General features: G+C 38.5%; 1 protein-coding gene across 1 annotated transcript in view; it reads left to right on the top strand.

Annotated features, from left to right (window-relative positions):
• Positions 1–22489, top strand: part of AFF3 (ALF transcription elongation factor 3) — a 192892-nt gene that overhangs the window by 122933 nt on the left and 47470 nt on the right. Inside the window, exon 8 of the mRNA XM_081946775.1 lies at positions 9441–9481. Within this exon, the coding sequence (XP_081802901.1) occupies positions 9441–9481 (41 nt within the window). The remainder of the gene's footprint in view (positions 1–9440; positions 9482–22489) is intronic.

The raw sequence follows: 22489 nt of genomic DNA on the forward strand, positions 1-22489 counted from the left end.
GGGGGCTCGATATCACTCGTGTTGGAGCGCCTGTGGTGCTCAGACAGCGAAAACAGGCTCCCAAGCTCTGTTTTTGGCTGTGACGGCCTCCTGCATCCCCCTGCCAGCAAAAATTGAGTTTAGGAGGGCCACCTGCCACTCCATTTTTTCTGGCAGAGGCACTGCGGGATGGTCATTTGTTGTTTCCAGGGTGATTCCGCGGGTCAGATCTAAGCACCACATGGGCTGGATCTGGCCTCTGGGCCTTGAGTTTGACACCCCTCATGTACATACACAAACAAATACTGCAAGTAGTGCTCATTTAGCAACCACAATTGGGACTAGTAACTCAGCTATTAAATAAAGCAATTGCTAAGTGAAACCACAACTTAACTTTGACATTGTAAACCGCCCAGAGTTACCCTGTGGTAAGTTGGGTGATCAATAAATTAAATAAATAAATACATTGTAGTTATGAACTCACTTTAGCTTTCCTTTCCTTTATAGACCTACAAATGTTGTAAATGCTAGGACCGATCATCACTGTTATAACTACAGATGATCACTAAATGAGGCAATTGCTAAATGAGGGCTACCTGTAAGGTCATATTAGAATATATATGAGCAATTATTGCGGGGGCGGCAGAAGAAACAAATAAGAGCATGTGCATCACTACAACAGCATGCACTATAAATGATGGGAGATATGTTCTTGCATTAGGTGTCACTTGTGCTATCAAGTCATGATGCAGAGGCCATTATTTTGACATGATTGTGGCTTGTTCGAAATGCGAGTTTGACACGAGTATCCAACTTGTCACGTTGTATTGCTGTCACGTGATGTATCGCTCCTTCCGACAGAAACTGAAGACACACCTGTTCCGACTGGCTGGTTTGGCATAATTTACAACGTCTGCCCCCCTGGCATATACTTTTTACGGGTTTTTAGAGGGATAGTGCATAAATTGTATGATATTTTAAATTCTTATATTGTTTATTTATTAGCTGTACAGTTTTGGCCTATTTTATCCTCCTCCTATGCATACATGTATTTTATTTGGTGTTTTTTAATATGGACTGTACACCGCCCCGAGTCCCTTTCGGGAGAGGGGGCGGTATATAAGTGCTAATAAATGAAAATGAAAATGAAATCGTGATGTTTTTTCCATTCACAGAGCTGGGGTGGACGTTGGCCTGTGCATGACGCATCTGGCCTGCGTGCCGCGAGTTTGACACCTGTAGCCTATGAGAATATATCTTCCATAATCTCTCAACCAGCATATTGACTTGTTGATGGTAGGAAGTTCAGGCCAGTGTTTGAAAAGAAATAACCTAGGGATTTATTTTTTAAAAAAAAAATCTTTGCTTTCTATGCATTCTGTAAGAGAACAGCTGGCAGAGCAGGAGGCTGTGTGATGATGAAAAGAAGGATCAGTCTAGAATCATTACCTAGTCACAAATGAATCTGACTTCCATTGACCCTTATCTAACATTAACCACTTGCTGACCTGTTAGAAGATTCTTGTGCAAAGGCTTTTAGCAATAAATCAATGAAATTGAACCTCCCTATGTGGATCTGGTCTTCCATGCTTGACACATTCATCTGTTCTCATCTCACCATTAAAAAAATGTAGGACAAATCATCTAACTCTGAAAACAGCAGGTTGGTAAATGTGATAGGAACTAGGGAGCCATCTGATAGAGTTCTATATGTTTTACTAAGAACAAACAAGTTGTCTATAATTAATCAGGCATACATTATAAATGAAATGTTATCCCATTTACTGATATCAAGATCTAAAAAGAAGTAGAGATGGTAAATTACAGCTGTTACCAAAGATGCAATTCCTAAGTGCAACTAATGTTGCACTGTCATTTAAAAGATAAAATAAACCACTTTTCGTGCATAATTTCATGTAGTATAAAACTGATAATAGCAACAGTTTCCCATAAAAGACAATGTGAAGACACCAATGATAGAAAAGTACATGGAAATCAGACACTCAAGCAAGAAGAAAGTATGTAGAAGCAGGAAAAAATGATCGGGACAAACATTACATTAAATTGCTGGTGCAAAAGTAGATTGTATTTAGGTAAATGGTAAGTTATCTTCCTTGAGAACATCTGGATAATCACTGTGTCATCCATGTTTCTTTCCAAAATGAGAGACAGGGTGAGAGTTCCAAAACATATGGAGAAGTTCAGGTTGCTTCATTCTGATCAAAAAGTATTTAGAATCAGTAAAAGGAAACTGTCATTCACCTCTCCATCCATATATTTTTGTCTTCTAAGCCTGCTTGTTCTACCTGCCATCATTAGTTTGGTCTCTTTATATTTTAGTCCTATTTTTTCACTGGACTCCTTGACTTTTATGACTACAGCTTGCAAGTCTTTTGCATTTTGGACTGTCGGACTTGCCTTATAAGTTTAGTACAGGCAATTGATGTTTCTTCCTCCAGTTTAAAAAAAAGGGGGGGGAGGCAATTGTTGGAGAAAATAGCTTAAACCCTATTCTGCATGTCCCAGCTTTCTGATCCTGTTCAAATTATACATAGACACACTGCTTTTATAAGGTAAAAACACAGTAATTCAATGTCAAATCACACTCTAAACATACTTTAAGTCATACCATTTCCAGGCTTTGTAAATGCATCATAAAAGCTGGGTATTAAACTAATATCATTATAGCTTCTTTGAATAGATTTTGAGGAAAAAATCTAGCAAGCCACATAAAAGTGACCTCCTTACCTGTGGGTTAGCCTACCCCTAAGGGCGTATTATCTGATAAACTCCCAAGGTGAAACGTTTAAAATCTCAACATTGCAAGCCAGATTAGCTGTGACAGCTTTCATTAATAGAGCCTTAGCTATAGTGCATCTAAAATTGGTTAACAAGATTTTAATAGAAGATGAAGTTTAATGATCACATTTAATGATCTCAGCAGCCACTGCCCTTTGCAGCAGATGCTCATTACTTTTAAAAGCTTTCTTCTGTGGCTATTGCATAGCTGTGTCCCAAAGAAATAGTGCAGATATAAGCTCTGTGGCACTCTGTGTATAACACAAAAGAAGCTTGATTTGAATGCGCATAATTGAGAGAAGGTCAAGTGCATATTCTGCAGTAATGACATTGAGCATTCTCTGCGTATCATAAATTATGCCAAATAAGCACTTATGTACTGAGAAGGAGATGGCCAATATAAAGACAAGAGGAGATGATAACATGTAAATTTCACAAGCTTGTGAATCTCTCTCTGTACCATACTGTAATAAACAGCTTTTGTTTAGTAAGTTTATTCTGTTCTGGCTCCTGAGGCAAGTGGCAGGTAGGAAAGAGAAAATAAAGAAACAGCAGTGCAAGAAAGATCTGCTATTCTTCCATGACTGGATAACCAATCTGCACAGAATGTTCTCCTTCTAATTCCTCCTCTCCCTGTGGAAACATTGCTTGAGTTCTTTTTATAAGCAAGGAAAAGAAACAAAACAGATCTGCAAAACAGATCCTGAATATATCCGTTTCAGTGAAGTTATCAAAATGATAGGAAATATAAAATTAATTGCATAAATTAAAGATAAACTACTCAGTAAGGTAAAGGTAAAGGTACCCCTCGCACGTACATGTGCTAATCGTTCTCAACTCTAGGGGGTGGTGCTCATCTCCATTTCAAAGCTGAAGAGCTAGCACTGTCCAAAGATGTCTCCACGGTCATGTGGCTGGCATGACAAAACACCGAAGGTACACGGAACGCTGTTACCTTCTCACCAAAGGTGGTTCCTATTTTTCTATTTGCATTTTTACATGCTTTCAAACTGCTAGGTTGGCAGAAGCTGGGACAAGTAACGGGAGCTCACTCCATTATGCGGCACTAGGGATTCAAACCACCGAACTGCCGATTTTTCTGATCAACAAGCTCAGCATCTTAGCCACTGAGCCACCATGTCCTTAAACTATTCAGTATTGTGAAGCAAATAATTAAAACTTATAATGCTTGGATATACATTAGTTTACAAATCATTTTACCATGATGTCATATAGTAATCTATCAGCAATTGTGATGTCATGAAACAATATTTCTTATCTTTTATTTCACCTTTTGAAAGGATATTTCCTTTCCTTAAGTGAGATCACTTTTTAAAGGAGCTTAGAAAACAAGATTGACAATCAATGTGTGTGTCAATCAAGAATAATTAATGGTACCAAATTATAAAATGGGCATTGTATCATCTATATGTGATCATCTTTCAAATAAACATAAGATTTTCTCCAAGGTATTGCTATTTGAGCTAAATCAAAGACTCAATATAATTTTTAATAGTTCTCAGAAAGCAGGATTAAAATAAATTATAACACGAGGATAAGAGGTAAGATAGTATGGTGAACTGCAAAATTCATTATAAATGAATGAAGCTTTGTTTGAATTGCCTTTTTAAACAAAACAACCTGATCCATTTTTCCAGTGGTAATGTACAAATAATAATGTTATCCTACAGAATTCAGATGCTTGGCAACTGACTCATATTTATGACTGTTGCAGTATCCCTGAGTCATGTGATCACTTTTTGCAACCTTATGACAGGCAAAATCAATGGGAAGTCAAATTCATTTAACAGCCATGTCACTAACTTAACAACTGCAGTCATTCACTTAACATTTGGCAAAAAGAGATCATAAAATGTGGCAAAATTCATTTAACAAATGTCTCATTTAGCAATAGAAATTTTGGGCTCAATTGTAGTCATAAGTTGAGGACTATCTGTAAATAAAGGTTTTTTTTTAACTTCATGTGCTATTTTTAGAGTGCATCTCCTTTCCTCCCCTTCAAAAGCCAAACACAATTGTCATTCTGAAAAAGGTGCGCATCAGTTTAAGATAAAAAGTGAACAGAATACATATTTTATACATTGAAAACTATAATTAATATTTTAAATGCCTTCCATAGTTGCATGTCATGCTGTGTTTTTGAAATAGATAAATGCCTGTGGAACTAAAATAGACCTATGCATCCATGTTGAAGTAAAATTGTTACAAATAGGCTGACCATCCCAAAGGTCCTTTTTCAACTGGACTTCTTGTAATTATTCTGACCCAAGGCATGAGATGGCCAACCATGACCTGGATGACTGAGAATCTCCATAGACAAATAGACTGACTTATCTCTAATTTTGGAATGGAATGTTTCAAAAATATATCTTATCTATATTTTAGGAAGAGTCTGTTATTTCAGGTGAAAAATAGAAAATAACAAAATAGAAATTAAATCTCAAAAAAATAAATGCTGCCTAACATACCTAGGAGGTATGCTTCTATAGTATACTTCTTTGAAGGTATATCAGTTTCTTAAATTTCTTCAATCATAGAATTTGAATTTCTGCCATCCAACCTGAATTTGAGGAAGGTGGCTGAACCCTATATCTTCAAGCTATTTACATTGTGTATATGTTACAAAAGTATGTGTTAGATGAAGATGCTCATCCATGAAAGTCTCAAAGAGACTATAGGCCACTATAAAATAGGGCATTATGTGCCTTTGGCATATGACTATGTAAATTGTCTTCAGACAACATTGGCTCCCTTGGCCAAGAATTGGAGCTGAGCACCATGCCCTAGACATGACTGATAGGGAAACCTTTACCTTTATGTACCATTCCAAGTGCCTATAACAAAGTGCCTTTGTTATAAAATATAACAAAAATCAGCTACATCAATCAATATGTTACAGAGTGTTGACAATAAGGCAAATTAGAGTAACATGATATAATAGAATGTAGTCCAAATTCCCAGGAGGGAGAGAGTGCATTCTGGAGGAGCAAAAGACAGAGAAATGTAGACAGTTTGCGTGGGAGGAAGAGAGTTAAGACAGCTCCTTTTGAGGAGTTCTCAGAATATAGAGTATATTTAATGGTGCAAACAGTCTGCTTTGGTTTGGCAAGAGTTCTGTCTGTAGGTGAGAAACAATAAAGGAAACTGCTTAGAAAACTTCAGCATGTCTTTCTTGGTTTTTTTTTTTTTTCAAAAAGTTTTATTGGTTTTTTAAAACATTTATAAGGAAAAGGGTAGGTGGAATGGTTACAAATTTTGGCAGTTGCAAGTGTGGCAGACGCCCCCTCCCTCCACACTCATAGGTTACATCTAAATATCCAACATTAATACATAATCATAAAAAGTCAGCATATTAATTCTAGAAAACATAGTTTTCAATCAGTTTGTATAGTTATGATATATAGTCTAGATATAATTTCATTATTACTTTCGGTCTGTTTATAACATTGTGGTTTTCTTATTCATTTTTGTGATCTGAGCGTTCTTTGTGTTGCCCCTTCACCCCCCGCTGGCAGAGCTCCGGCCCCTCCCGTGTCCTGTGTGACCGTAGTAGTGTCTTCTGTTTTTTCTAGGTTCGCTTTATTTTTTTCCATAAAGGCCTGTGCCTCTATGGGTGTGTTGATTCTGATTCTTGTCTCCTCCCAGAATATCAGCATACCTTCAGGCATCAACCATCTAAACCACACCCCCTTCTGGTATAGTTTATTCGCCAATTGCGAATAGCTTTTCCTTTTCTCCCTAATTTTTTTGGGAATCTGCTTTAGAATGGTTATCTCCCTGTCATGGTATGTCAGTGTTTGCCCCCTTTGTACACCCAGAATTTCATCTCTTGTGCTTTTCCCAAGGAATTTAATATGAACCTCCCTGGGTACATTGTGTGTTCTAGCATATGCTGAATTTACTCTATAAGCCAGATCTATCTCCCATTCCATCTGCTGTTTATCTTTGTGTATGTATTCAGCAAGAATATTAGTCATAATGTCCCTTATGTTTTCCCCATCTGCTTCTATTACATTTTGAAATCTAAGATAAAAGGACATTCTCTCAAACTCTGTTTTCATTTGTTGGATATCAAGTTCTTTGTTTCCCTTCTGTAAGGCCTCTACCCCCCCTCTCGCCTCCGCCACCCCACCCTCCACAAGGTCCAGTCTCTGTGAGTTCTTATAAATTTGAACTTGATTCTCTTTAATTTCATCTTTCATTTCCCTTAGCTGTTTCTTGATTTCCTCCTGGCCCTGTAAAATTTGTTGAAGCATTTGTTGAAGGTCCATCTCTGTAGTCTTAGGTTGCATCAGTTCTGTTATCTTTGACTGTGTAGCTGGACTAGATGTTGCAGATGTTGGAGCAGAAGTGGCAAAGCCAGGTTTTCCAGGAGGTGGTCTTTTTGGAGACATGATTTATGAAACAAAGAGATCAGTCAATGTAGAAACTGGGCAGCTGGAGAAGTAGAGCAGGCAGGCGAGTCCAGAAGGCAGAGGATCCAAACAGATGGGAGTTTCTTTAATCACTCTAGCAATAGATGAAAGTTTTTTCTCCAAAGAGTTCAGGAAATAACAATCCACAAGAGATTCCTCTGGGTGACTCGGAGACAAAGACCGGAAGCCTGAATTTTAAAGGTGGAGTCAGGTTTCACAGTTCATGAAGACAACGGAAGTGTGCCATCTTGCCCTGCCAGCTTTGGGCTCAGAGGCATAGAAAGAATTTTAAAAGTTCAAAAAGTTCTCAGGTCATCAATAAGTCCTGGAACTAAATCCCATGAAAAGCACTTTTACTGGGGTGAGGCATCGTTAGTTGGCTCTCCCCCCTCCTCCTTCCCCTGGGGGCGAGAGCAGAATTTTAACAAGCCGCTTGTCCAAGGGGGGGGGAATCCCCCTCCCCTCTAGCCGCTCCTCAAAGAGTAAATCCGAAAGGTTAACTTTTAAAGTTACTGAAAAGTCTGTCAATTCAAGAGTAAGGGGATGAAGAGAGGAAGCATCTCACCGCACCGCCGCTGCTTCCTTCAGTTTTGCATTCTCCGATCGGCATGGGGCGAGACGCTGGCGCGTCCTCCGAAACTGCTCCCCGGTGCCTGGAGCAAAGCGGAAAAGCCCCCACCAGCTGCCGCCGGTGCCAGAGCCTTCCGCGAGCCGCTCCTTCGGCAGGGCGCCTCTCCGGGGCGTCCTGTGCCCCCCCGAAGACAGGGGAAGCCCACCGAAGAGCGGGAGCGGGCAAAGTCCTTGCCCGTCGCCGTAGCCGCCGGAACCGGAAGTCCCTCTTTCTTGGTTTTTTGAGTCTGACACTTAATGTCTTTTTGATAGTACACCTTTTAATAAAAACTATTTATTATAAACTAAAATGATACATTCCAGAATGGATGAAGTCAAACCAGACTCAGTATTATAGCCAAGAAAATTGCCACTAGAGCAGGGGATTTCAAATGTTATGGGAATGACACCACCTAAAATGACAAGTTTGCATGAGACCCATCCTCACCTCCTTAATAAAATTAATGATTTCATTACAGTTAGTGTTCTTTATTTTCATAATTACATTTTCAAATGCAAATCATTGGGAATTCTGAAATATTGGTATGCTATGTCGGATGCAAGCCTAATCAGACCAAACAAGAAGCATAGCTCACCTTGAGTTTTGATAGTGGTCCCACTTCATTTGCATGTCTGATTAAGTTTAATAAGAAATTGGGACATCTTGCACCCAATTGTTTTCCCTCCCTGGAATCCTGATCCATAGTTTGAGAACTCCTACTTTATAGATACCTGCAGGTAATAAAGTGATATAATGGTATGTTGCAATAATCTTGAGGGACAAGGTAAAGAGATGCCGCCTAGCGAATAATCAGACAAGAGAGGGAGGAGCCTGTAGTTGCTTAACAGTTAGAGAAAGAAACTTAAGAAGGACCCACCATAATTGATCAGACTATAAAAAGAAATTTGTATTTTCAGACTTGCAAGATTCTGTTAACGTAGCCTTACAATAAATAGAATTAGCTCATGAGGTTGTATTTCCTGTCTGGCGTATTTTGGAGGACATACAAGTGAAGCTAGACAGTAGGTCCGCAAAAGATCAGCAGTGAAATGGAAAGTTAATCATCTGATTAAATCTGATTCTTCTGTTATTTTTAAAAAAGTTTCTTACCCTCTGCAAGAGACTTCTGTGCTAACGTATTTCCTACATTATCCAATAAAGATACTACATAGCCATAAGGTAATTATCAATGGATCATTTACTCATCTGTAGGTAGCCCTGTTAAAATTTGCCAAGTTAAAATTGGCAACTAATCACAACTGTGCCTTAGGATGCTTGTTGCCATCCTTGAACAGTTTGCTGAGTGAATAATTGCTAAAGCAATGGTGCAAAGGAAGGATTTTTTTTTCTCATTTAAAAAAACAAAAACTTCCAAATAGGATTTTTCAGATTTAAATGTCTGGGTAAGTTCTTTAATATTTCAAAGGTGCTAATCTAACAAACTGCTATTACATGGTGTACAATAGCTGGAAAATAGCCAGATGGCTATAGTGTAACTTGTAAATCCTATAAAATTTGGATACGTGACAAGAATGTGGGTGACACATTTTTTATGTGTTGATTGAGCTCATATTTTAAAAGTTGTATCAAATAAACATCTCTGCCCTTCTTTCCAGCAGGCAGCACAGAATTCTACTCCCCGGGTTCTATCTGACAGGTACATTTTGTTGTTTTTATGAATTATAAATTGCTCTGCGAAATGCTGAATCCTATTTATTGTGGCATATAACTCATAATTGGATTTTGTCCCTGAGGTATCTCTGAACTGGGGTATTAAACATTTTGCATGTTTGGATTTGTCATGCATGCATAGAATTTATTGTAGAAAAAGGTAAGTCATAGTCTTCCTGCATTTCATATTTTAAAAAAAAACCCTGGTTGTGGCATGAAACTATAAAGAGATGAAAGTACATGAATCAAGTAGTAAATGCATCAGTTTAGCAATTTCTTGGCATATATCTGGGCTCATTTCACAGCATTAAGGATGCAATTTATTTCAGAATTGCCTTTTTTCATTTTATTTGGATTTTTTTAAAATGGTGGAAATCATTTTAATGTCCATAGTTGTTAGGTGTTGTTTTATGTCCATAGAATGGTATATTCTCTTCCAATGGTTTGAGACTTACTCTGTATTTTTAAGACTGTTCTTTGGAACAGCATTGTTGATGATTCTTCTAATTTTGGCCAGTCTTTTTCTCTGGACAAATTTCTATTCATATGTCTGAGATGCTGCATTATTTCTCTCTATATGGCATTCAAACATATGGTTGTTTGTCAATAGATAGCTTTACCTTATGTTACTCTCAGTGAAACTGCTGGAATTTTAGAAAAATCCTTTTTGTAACTTAGTTTTGATACTGTTTTAGATTTAGGAAATAGGGGGGCATTATTACTGGAAGTATATTTGATTGCACTTTTGCTGGGGGAAAAATCAAAAGAGCAACAACAAAAAATTATTACATTTATATTGATCCGGAAATAAAGCACTATGTCATGAATCAAAGTAAATTTCCCTTTGTCCTCTTGGCAGGAATATCAATTCTTCTGCCTACACGCATGTGCCTCCCTTAAAATAAGAAATAGTACACTTTCTAAGGCAGAAAAACGGTGTTTGCTGCCACTTCGAATGAATTATACATTATTCATAGGCAAATAACATTTCTTCAGGAACTAAGCCTAAAATCATGAAAACAGTCCCATCCCTGCTGACAAATGTTTGCTTGATGGGAAGGGGAAGGCTAAAAAAACCCTTGTTTTTGCAAATCAATCAAAATTTGGATGCTTTGAATTGTATTGAAGAGGAAGATTGGTCCTGGGAAACAGATGTTTGCAAGTTTATATGATAAATATGGGGTTTCTAGGACAGGAAGAAAAATATTCCAGTTTTGAATGCATGGAAGGTTTTCTCTCTCCTTGTCAGGACTCCAGTCCAATCTGCTAGCATAAAACAGATGCTACAATCTAGAATAGCCTGCTGCAATGCTCTGTCAGATGCACTGATCTACACATTCCATCATTCCAGTCAGCATGAGGATCAGCATGAGCAGGGATTGTGACGTGGTTTAGTTAATCTGGGAGAAAGTTGGCTGCCTACTCTATGTACTGCTAAACAGCATTTAAATGGACATGGGAAACCTATAATCCTTCAGATATTGCTGAATATTTTAAACTGGTAAATCTATTTGCCATTATTGACTAGTCTTCTATATGGTATATTACCGTGTTTCCCCGAAAATAAGACAGGGTCTTATTTTCTTTTGACCCCCAAAATATTGATTGGGCCTTATTATTGGGGGGGGTTATTGTTTTGGGGTTGCCAGGTGGCTGCTCTCTTGCGAGCGGGCACCCGAAGAGCCAGGCACAGCCTCAGGAGCAAACAGCTGTGTTGCAGTGTCGCAGCAGCGCACCATACCAGCCATGAGGTGACCACACTCACGAGCAGCCACCTGGCAACCTCCCTTTCCAGCTGGGCAGAGCACCACTCACGGACCCAGTGATATCCCAAAGGTGCTAAGCCGCGTGATGCTCTGCCCTCCCCCCAGCTCCCGCGGCTCGATGCATTCGGGATACCCTTAGGTCAGTGCATGGCGCTCTGCCCGGCTGGAAAGGGAGGTTGCGTGAGCGCCTGTTCCGTCCCCAGCTCGTGTGCCTCCCAGCCTTACCATGCACTGGCCCAGCTCTCCCTGCAGGGCCAGGGCGCTGCTGCCGCGGTGCTCCAAGCATAACCTATTCTCCAGCTTCCAAACTCCAGAGATCCGCAGCCGAATCTTGCGGCGGTGGCAGCGGAGGTGCCCTGGCTCTGCAGGGAGAATTAGGCAAGGGCATTGTGAGGCTGGGAGGCGCACGAGCAAGGAACGGAAAAGCCACTGGCACAACCCCCCTCTCCAGCCATGCAGAGCCCCATTCACTGACCTAGGGGCATTCCGAAAGTGCTTTAAAGAAAGGTGTTTAATCCATGTTAATGCTCTTCACAAAGTAAGAAATGCATTTGCCTATTGTTTATACAGATACTCTTTCAATATGCAGTGTCATAACTAGTGTCCTCTCATTTTTTTAAAAGACAGAAACAGTAATTTCCTAGCAGGAATTTGCAGTGCGACTGATCAGAAAATATTCTTTCGACAAATCTTTAACAATTTTTTTAAAAAAGCGAAAACTCTATATAGTTTTTTAAAGGCTGGTCAGATTTGCTATGAAATGATAGTTTGAAATATATATCTAAAATATGGATAAACTACCACACAAGTAAGTTCCTAAAATTTGATCTCAAAGTGGAACCTAGAAGCTTTGTAAAATAAACTGTGTATATAATAATCTTGTAAATTATACCGTAGCTTAGAACTGGAGAACAGTTTGTATGTCAGTGATACCTAGAAATGAAAAATATTCTACTTTTCCAATAATCATTGTAACAAAAGCTTTTTGTAAATATTAACATCCAGTTAATAACTACATATATTTAGTTAGCCTTTCCATTTAATCATCCTGTCAGATATTTCCTTACCAGATTCCTCGGTGCCTTCAATAAAGGTAGAATATACTGGTTTCTAATATATTGCCTTGAAAATGGCTCACGATGAACTATATAACATAGTCAAACATTAGCAGAGGAACTATTTTATGACATTTTGTTTTACATCACAAACTGTTTTATGCTAATTTTATGTCATAAAATATTTTATAACATTTACGAAATGTCAATTCCCCAGGATTTGTGGGTCCCAGTTTTTGGACACATTTTGTAAGGTGTATGGTACTTTGGTTCGAAAATTGTTGCTGTTTCACTCAGTTAAAGGTTGCAGGAAAGAGAATGTTAGTGACTGAGTGTGTGTATGAAAGAGAGAGAGAAAGAGACAGAATTGATCTGCATGCCTTTTATAACGAACATTGTAGCATGTGCAATAGTTGCTGAAATTCTCATTCCAAGTTTTAACCCATCACAGCATATCTTGTAATCAAGCTGAGAAAATGTCGTTAAACAGTTGCTGTGAGTTCCTAACTCATGCATAAGAAGCCATCTGGTTTGTTAATGAAGAAAAATATTTCTGTTTTATTGTTTGCTTTTGACGCTTGAATATTGCATTGCCTTTGGGCAGTGAAAAACTATAAGGTACAAATTATTTCCAGCCTTTGTAATAGCTCCAAGTACTCTTATCTCCATCTGGTGATGAGGGCAGTTCTTGTGTTAGATGACTTCTTCTGGTGATGGTTTTCATAGTAAATAAAAAAAATAAAGATAAAGAAGAAAGGTATGCTTTTATATGCACAACAATATTTCATAGTTATCAAAGATTAAAATCATGGCAGCCACCAGCATTAATGAAAACTGGTTGAAATGCAGCTTTTCTCTAAAACATGTAAAGCTCTATGAAAATCATTTAAAGAGTGATTCATTTAAAATCACTCTTGTTACAATGCTATTTCATTATACTATTAATTCAAACCAATTAATCAGAAGAATTGTATACTTTAGTAATTTCTTGTTGTCATTAGGGATATAGCTGCTGTAGTGAAGAATTATTTTAAATTATTCTGGATAATTAGCAAGTGTTTATTTTTTGTGTTTGTGGGCTTCTAATGCCTCTTGATAATTGTTACAAGCAGGAATAAAACTATCTTTGTTTATCTCTAATCAGTCAACACTTAGCTGTATGATTGAATTTATAAGAATTCTGAATATCATATATTTGTTCAGAATTATAGAAGTTAGTAGATCCACTTCCACTAAAATTGGGAGTAGAGAGATCCATCTAGCATATTCTTCACTACAAAAACTTATTGAATGATTTTTAACCAATCACTGTCATGTAGTCCAGCCTTTGGCAAAAGGTCATTCTTATGGCAAAATACAGCAAAAGAGATCTCTATGTACTCCCCTTCGTGCTGCTGAATAAAAGATAGTACTTATTTATTTGATCCATTTAAAGGACTGCTCTACTCAAACAATGTGACTTTGTGCAGCAAACACCAACAAACAAAAAATACTGTATAACATTAAAGAAAGTACACAATATATAAAATGACAGTCAACTGCAATAATTAAAAGAACCAAATTGGGTCTTTCCTCATTTGGATCCAAATGCCTGAGGGGAAAAGCTAGGACATAAATATAATAAATAGCAGAGGAGAGAGAGAGAGACAAACATAATAAGTTATAAGCTAGCATATCTAAGAAATATCATTTTGCGCTAATACAAGAAATGGTAATATTTAGACAAGATCAGCCTCATTTTCTTTTAGTTAATCTTTACTACCAACTCCCAAGCTTACAATCTTTACCTTCACAATAGAATGCATAAGCTCTCAATGTACATACAAATAACAGAAGTGATAAGTCATAGATCATAAAGCATAGTTACAATAATTAATCATAAGATCCAAACAACAAGGGATAATCATAATATACCAATAGGAGAAGGTAGTAGGAAAGATGAGAAAAAATGAGAAATGAGAAGATGAGAATGATGAGAATATGAAAAAGATATCTTTAGGACTAACAGAGTGCTGTGGGAATTCGGTGTTCAGCAGAGTGATGGCACGGGGGGAGGGGAACTACCTTTGTGTCTAGTTGTTTTGCCATGCAATGTCTTATAGGGGCGTCCTGGGATGGAGAAATTGAAACAGTTTATGTCCAGGATGTGAGCAGTCTATAGATATTTTCTCAGCCCTCTTTCTGGTTCCTGCAATATACAGATCCTCAGTGGAAGGCAGTGGTGGGTCCTTTCGGTTTAGCAACCAGTTTGGTGATCCTCCCGGTTTAACAACTGGTTCGGTGATCGTGCAATTTGCACATGCGCAGTTTGAAGAAATCTTCACTTCCGGGTTTCTTTGCAGGAGTAACACAACTGATTCATGGGGCAATTTGCTCTGCCACATGAATCAGCTGAGAAGATAAAGGTAGCAAAATAGTGCGGGTGGGTGGGCCCATCTGATTGTCGGGGCGAATTGGTTCGCTCCCAGCTGATCGTCGGAGCTACTGGTTCGCCCGAACTGGTAGAATCCCAACCCTAGAAGGATTGTAATTCTTAACAATATCTTGTAATAGGAAGACAAATACATCTTATGACATGTTTTATATTATTCCCTTTGGCTATAATTTATTCTTTTAAAGAAAACCTGCACATTCATATTTTTGGTAGCTTTGATTCTGACTTATCACTACATTAATCACTATGTATTAGAACATTTCAATAGTCAAAGCAAATCATTTAAAGCTTTATCAGCAAGATCACAATGTGTTAGCTTTGTGTGAATTTTGGGGAGATTTCTTTTGGTACTATGTGTTGTGCAAGATACAAATGAAATATCACATAGAGCTCAGTCTTAAAAAAAAAGAAAAAGTCATACTGTGATTGTGTTTGCATATGGCCCCAAAATAAACTATGCTTACTCAGAAAATGCCATTTTTAGAAGAGACTTCAAGAGACTGCAAATAAATTCAGATGAATTAAACATCTGTCTTTAGTTTCCCTAGAGACAAAGATTGATTGGGTAATATTTTTGACCCCATTTGACACCACAAGGTTTGTGCCTCACAAAGAATGTATGCTAGGGGTGGGTTCCGGCAGGCACTACTGCTGGTTCACTTGTGTGTGCACCCCGCACGCGCTTCGAGCACATGCGCAATGCGATTAAAATTTTTCTGTGCATGCACAGAACTGAAAAACAAGATGGCGGCACTGCTGGCATGGCCCACAGAACTGGTTCGGGGGCGTGGCAGGCCTGGGTTGCTGCCGGTTCCAACAACCCAGGCCACCAAATCAGTACCGGTTCGGCCGAACCTGTAGGAACCCACCACTAATGTATGTACTGTAAATCCAGGTTTTCCAAGTCAAGTAATTATATCGGATTCTTAAAAACTAATATCCGGAGTTAATTTCAAAGAAACCAATTAATCCTATATCACAAGTTCCTTGCAGTCTATTAATTGCATAGCAAACAAGTTCTTTAATAAAAATGGGATGAATGCAACATTTTTTCTCTTTTGGATCTAAAACACAATTGAAACCTTGGCATGCTTTTTCCATGCTCAATCTTAATAATAATAAATATACAGAATAAAACAGTGACTGCTTCATCTCAAATATGTAAGGGATAATTTCAGCAAATGCAATTTATGAAACGGTGATAAGCACTCATATTATCTAAATCTATTAGCTTAACAAAACAAAACAGAAAGCTATGTGGCTATTTGATGTTTGTCACTAGCAGATTATGTCCTTAGATGGTAATAGTAGCCCTTAACCTACAGCCATTCATTTAGTAACTGTTTGAAATTACAATAACACTGAAAAAAGTGACTAATGAATGTTTTTCACACTTATGATCAATGCACCAGGATCATCTGATTAAAATTCGGACCCTTGGCAATTGGCATATATTTATGACAATTGCACTGTCCTGGGTCATGGGATAACCCTTTGTAACTTCCCAGATGAAACAAAGTCATTGGGAAAAATCAGATTCGTTTAAGGACTGAATGATTCACTTATACAACTTCAGTGATTTACTTAACAACTGTGGCAAAAAAGTGCAAATGGGATACAATTCACTTAGCAACGGTCTTACTCAACAACAGGCATTTTGGGCTCTATTGTGGTCACACCTGTATTAAAATTTTCAGACAAGCAAACTGGGCCTTATTAGGCACTTCAGTAGTATTAGAATAAAGCCTTAATAGCAACAACAAAAATGGTTCCCTCTGTTTTGTAAAATCTAGCTGTAAATTTAATCTTTTTTTCATCCTTTGTGACATATACAGATCCTTAGTTAAGATTAATGTTCTTCCCGGTTTATTAACTGCAATTTGTTTCTAAGCCCAGTTCAAAGGGTTGGTGTTTCCTCTGAAAGCTTGAAATTTGGGGACTAAGAAATCTTAAGTTCTACTGCCATCATATAAAGTTGCTATTACGCTCCACTCCCTCACTAAACTTCATGGCACGCAGGAACAAACTAGAAACCTTTTTACCTGTGTCAGAGTTTCCTGGCAGGGGGAAACAGAAGCTGTAGGTGGGTTTTTATTACTGGGCAAAAAGAAAGGGTTTAAATATACCAACAATTTAAAAAAAGATTCAAAGACTCATGATCGCAATACTGATTGCGCCTTTAGGAAGAAATAAGTACTGTAGTTTGACCATTTAAAAATTAAAGAACCCTTAAGATCAAACTTACAGCACCAACCAGCTGTCTCTTATTATATTTGAGCATCCAATTTGAAGGAGACTTGGAAGCAAAAGAATTCAAAGCTAATTCTCTAAGGGGTTAACTCATAGGACCAGGGAATCTTAACTGCTCAAACGCGGCTGATGCAAGGTCAGTGGCAAACACACAGAGAACCTGGGGGTTACTTTATTTTTCTTGCGAGTAGGTCAAATAAAACACTGCTGATATTCCATTTATCTGGTGTGACAAGCAAACACTTGGCAGCAAGTACAGGCATACCCTGGAATCTGGCATCCGTCTCCTAGCACAGCTGTCAGCCTGCTGACTAATCATTTCTTCCTGAAGTTAATGCAACTCTAGCTTTTTAACACTCTTTCATCTCACATACCCAGGCACTCGGTCTTTGGAGAGAGCTATTTGTTTTGGTAATGCAGTAATTAATAATAACTTTTTTTTACACTTTTGGCAGCAGGCTACTTGCATGAGTTCTTTTTCTGTAACATTTCTGTAATATTTACAGTGTCATGGTTTGTAGCTGGGAGTTAGTTTCCTTGACTAATCCAGATCTGGAAAATATTCATTCTTATTTCATTATTAAGGGAGAGTTACTGTTATGTTTTGGGTTCCCCCCCCCCCCCCATTTTCAGCACTTTGTTTAGGGATGCTGTTTATTGTTTTAGATAATATTGCCTTTGAATACCACACAATCTATAGCACACACCTGGTTGTACAAAGGACAGCTGATTTTCCTTCGGTATGCACTCCTGGATGGCCCATAACATCCAGTCAGCATAACTCCGACTTGAACATCCCAGCAACAAAGCAAAGTCAAGATACAGCTGTGGCCAGGGAGATTAGCTTATTTTTAGCAGATAGGGCTTCTTTTTCAGCAAAAATGGAGAACTTCTCATAGAATCTTGATATATCCTTAAAATGTTCTTTCTTGGTTCCTGTGACTTTTCTTGGGTGACAACATAGCAGTGGTGGGATATGACCGGTATGCCCCGGTATGGCCATACCAGTGCCTACTGGGAGCACCAGGTACCGTTCCGGTACGGTGCTCCGGAGGGCCCACTTACCCACCCGTGCTCCTTACCTGTATTTCAGCTGTTTGGGGCTTCTGCACACACACACAGAGTGTACGGCGCCTACGCAACGCTCCGCTGAGCAGCTGGAGCATCGTGGAGGTGTCGTGGAGCATCGTGGGTGGTAAGTATGCATGCGCGCACACGTTCATGCGGAGGACGCCCGACCCCGTTGCACCATACCAGTGGCACCGGGATCTGGAACCCACCACTGCAACATAGGTGCAGAATCCTTTTTCCCATTTCTTCTGCTTAGTAGCTACTCCGATGACTGCCATACACTGATCTTTAACTTCTAGTATTTCCATTACACATTGGAAAATCCCTCGTGTTTTATTTTTTACATTTTTATATGCCGGCTCACCGGGGACATTTCATATATATACATGATTGTATATATTACATAAATTCATAGTTAATGAATTAGTATAAAAAACAGTATTCATAATTTTCATAATTTCCATAGAATTGTATCAATCAATGAGGTACAAAATAGGATTGCTTTAAATTTTTGCAAGTTCAAAAGATGCTCAGCAAAATGGACAAGAAAAAGTACTATTTAACTGTCAAGGTTTAGAATAGGACTGCAAGATTCCATAAAGCTGAGAATTTCTTTACCTTTAATGACAATATTGACATGGGTAGCTTTTCACAATACAATGTGATTGAAAAGTTTTCTACTGAAACCATGGCTTCAGCCTCTTTTAACCTCTAGCTATTAAAATTCAAGAGCATTCATCTGAAAGGAACCTGACAGGTAATATTGTTCGGGTTGCTTCCAAGCAAAATAGCAATTTGATTTTCAGCCCAAGCAACTGGAAATTAAGGCAGTTGTTCTTAAATTAAGTTGCACTGCTGCTAGAATCACACTTATCTACCATAAGGGGACAAATCATTTTTGGTTTGGCATTTTCTGTGAAGAAAAAAAAGGATGCTACTACTGGTATATCTACTGCCTTGAGAAAATGCTGGCTGCTGGATAAATTTAAGAACAGAATTACAGATACAATGCAATGCAGTGCAACGCAGCGCAACGCAACACCAGAGTTGGAAGGGACCTTGCCTAGGCAGGAAACCCTGTACCATTCTAGACAAATGGCTATCCAACATCTTCTTAAAGACTTCCAGTATTGGGGCATTCACAACTTCTGGAGGCAAGCTGTTCCAATGATTAATTGTTCTAATTGTCAGGAAATTTCTCCTCAGTTCTAAGTTGCTTCTCTCCTTGATTAGTTTCCACCTATTGCTTCTTGTTCTACCCTCAGGTGCCTTGGAGAATAGTTTGACTCCCTCTTCTTTGTGGCAACCCCTGAGATATTGAAACACTGCTATCATGTCTCCCCTAGAACTTCTTTTCATTAAACTAGACATACCCAGTTCCTGCAACCGTTCTTCATGTGCTTTAGTCTCCAGTCCCCTAATCACCCTTGTTGCTCTTCTCTGCACTCTTTCTAGAGTCTCCACATCTTTTTTACATCGTGGCGACCAAAACTGAATGCAGTATTCCAAGTGTGGCCTTACCAAGGCATTATAAAGTGGTATTAACACTTCACGTGATCTTGATTCTATCCTTCTGTTATGCAGCCTAGAACTGTGTTGGCTCTTTTGCATTTTATTTTACGGGAATTCTAGGCCTAAGTTTATAAAATCCTCTTGAGTGGAGATTGATCTTATCTCTGGCAGATAAAACGAAAAAAAATACAGATTTACCACTACCATACTGTAAGAAAGTACAGTGAGGCATAGATACAAAGCCAATTGGAGAACCTGTTATTTAGATAATCTATTAACAGGATTGGATCCTTGAGTTCAGGGAATGAAGTGGGGTCAACCACTACCTAATAACAGCCTTTGTTTGTCAAGAGGAAAGGCTACTAGAAATTTTATACTTCAGATGAACCTGAAAATAATGGTGGCAGGAGGTAATAGTTAAATATAAACGTGTAAAAATAAAACAAGCAATAATACATTGAAATGCAGTTTGATGGGGAAAAATAACAATTGTACATCCATTAGGAGGAAGCAAGATAAAATGCATAATGGTTGTTTAAGTAATTGGGTGATTTAAATAAAAAAAAGTATGCTGGCAACGTTCAGTTCTATTTCAGTACAGGTAATGCCATTGGAATCTGGAGAAATGATAAAATATAAGTTTAGTTAAATTGATTGATTATGTACTTTCAGGTTAGTGATCATATAGATAGATTTTCTCTAAAAATTATGTATATATTTCAACTGGTACTAGAATGCAGTAATGATTAAAACAACTGGAATCCCACTATAATGGGGATTATATAGATTACTGATTCCTGGTTAAAAGAATGAGAGTATGTGGGTATGTGTTTCAGAAACAACCAATATATATACTGTAAATGTTTGTAGGTTCATTGTCTCTTAATAAGGGTTCCAAATGGTACAATAAGCAGCTTTACTTAGTATAAGAACTGTAGATTGTACATGGATAATTTAGTATATAGATTTTATGTGGATTTTCTCTTCTGCTTGTCCAGCTAGCATTTTTTTATTTATCTTTGGCTGAGCTTAAAAAGCCAAGCAGGATCGAAGCAGTTTAACATCCAGTTTTCCATTGTTCCCTTGGCGCTTTTCACACACCTCTACCCCAACATAGCTGTTTATGTACAGTGAACTCTGACTATTTTCTTCTAAGAAAGTATTTTTATATAGAATTCTGCAGTTAAGAAAAATGGGACTTTGCACATTTGTTTCTCACATGGTGAGATTACTCGTACATTTATAGCTGACTCTCTGAAGCATTGGTCTTACCAAAAACATATTTTTAGGACAGTAATCTGCTTTACTTTACGTCATAAATCCTATTATTAAAGATTTGATAGAAAATAGTCACTTTGTCCATTACAAAACATAGGATTGTAGATATTATTGTAAGTTCCAGCAATGTACACTGAATATTTTTAAATTCCAGGTATAACAAATTCATGTGGAAATAAAAACAAGGGGAACATTGATACAAAATTGACAGAATAAATCTCTAGATTGGATAGAGCCCATAATAATCTGTCAAAGAGGACCGAATAAAAAATAAAGCAAAAATAGTAATAATGACCAAGTTGCTGCCCATCTTGTGGTTTGAGGTGAATAGCCCAGAAAATAGGCTCAAGATCCAGAAGAAACTTGACTGACTTGTACACTGGATCCTATCTAACAAAATGAAATTAAATACTGAGAAAAATAAGGTTTTACACTTGGGAAAGAAAAACTAAATTTACAGATACAGAATAGGTAATATTTGGCTCAATAGCAGCAACTGCAAGAGGGCTTCTAGGAGTCCTAGTGGACAATGACTTAAACATGAGCCAGCAATTTGCTGCAGCCACCAAGAAAGCCAAGGTATTCCTAGGCTACGTTAACAAAGATATAGCATCAAGTCCCCATGAAATGTTAGTACCACATTATAATGCCTTGTTAACACCATACCTGGAATATTACATCCAGTTTTGGTCACCACCATATAAAAAAAGATGTGGAGGCTCCAAAAAGAGTGCAGAGAAGAACAACAAAGATGATTAGGGGACTGAAGACTGAAACATATGAAAAACAGTTGCAGGAATTGGGTATGTTTAGCCTAGTGAAAAGAAAGTCTAGGGGTGACATGATAACAGTGTTCCAATGTCTAAGATGCTGCTGCAAAGAAGTCAATCTAGCCTCCAAAGCACCTGAAGGTAGGACAAGAAGCAATTGATGGAAACTAATGAAGGAAAGAACCAACATAGAACTAAGGAGAAATTTAGGGTTAAGGACAATTAGTCAGTGCAACAGCTTGCCTCCAGGAGTTGTGGGTGCTTGATCATTGGAGATTTTAAAGAAGAGATTGGACATCCATTTGTCTGAAATGGTATAGGACAGTGGTGGCTAACCTTTTCTGGACTGAGTGGCCAAAGCATGTTTGTGCATGCGAATGCACACGCACACACCCAACCTCCCCAAAATGCAATGCACGTGCATGCACACATCCCGCCCCCCGTACATGCGCGGCAGAGGCCCAAATACCAGCTGGCTGGTGGGAGGCATGTGCACATGCATGGCGGAGCTGAACTGGGGCAATAGCTCGTGTGCCATCAGAAAGGGCGCTGCGTGCCACCTCTGGCACGTGTGCCATAGGTTCACCATCACGCGTATAAGGGTTTAATTGAACTAGAAGACCTCTGAAGTCCCTTTCAACTCTGTTATTCTGATGAACATTGGAAAAAACTTCACATATAATTCATACTGCAGCCAGACACCACATGGTGCATTGCGCCAGTGCTGCTCCTCACTTCTACAACAGCACAACATGCCACGCAGCCGCCTGCCCCAAGTGGTGGCACCAGCGCCATGAGCCTCACAGTGTCCTGCCACGAGTGGCGACACCAGCACAATGATCCCCATGGCAGCTGGCC

This window comes from Natrix helvetica (assembly GCF_964273705.1).
Source record: "Natrix helvetica genome assembly, chromosome: 3".
Classification (NCBI taxonomy): Eukaryota; Metazoa; Chordata; class Lepidosauria; order Squamata; family Natricidae; genus Natrix; species Natrix helvetica.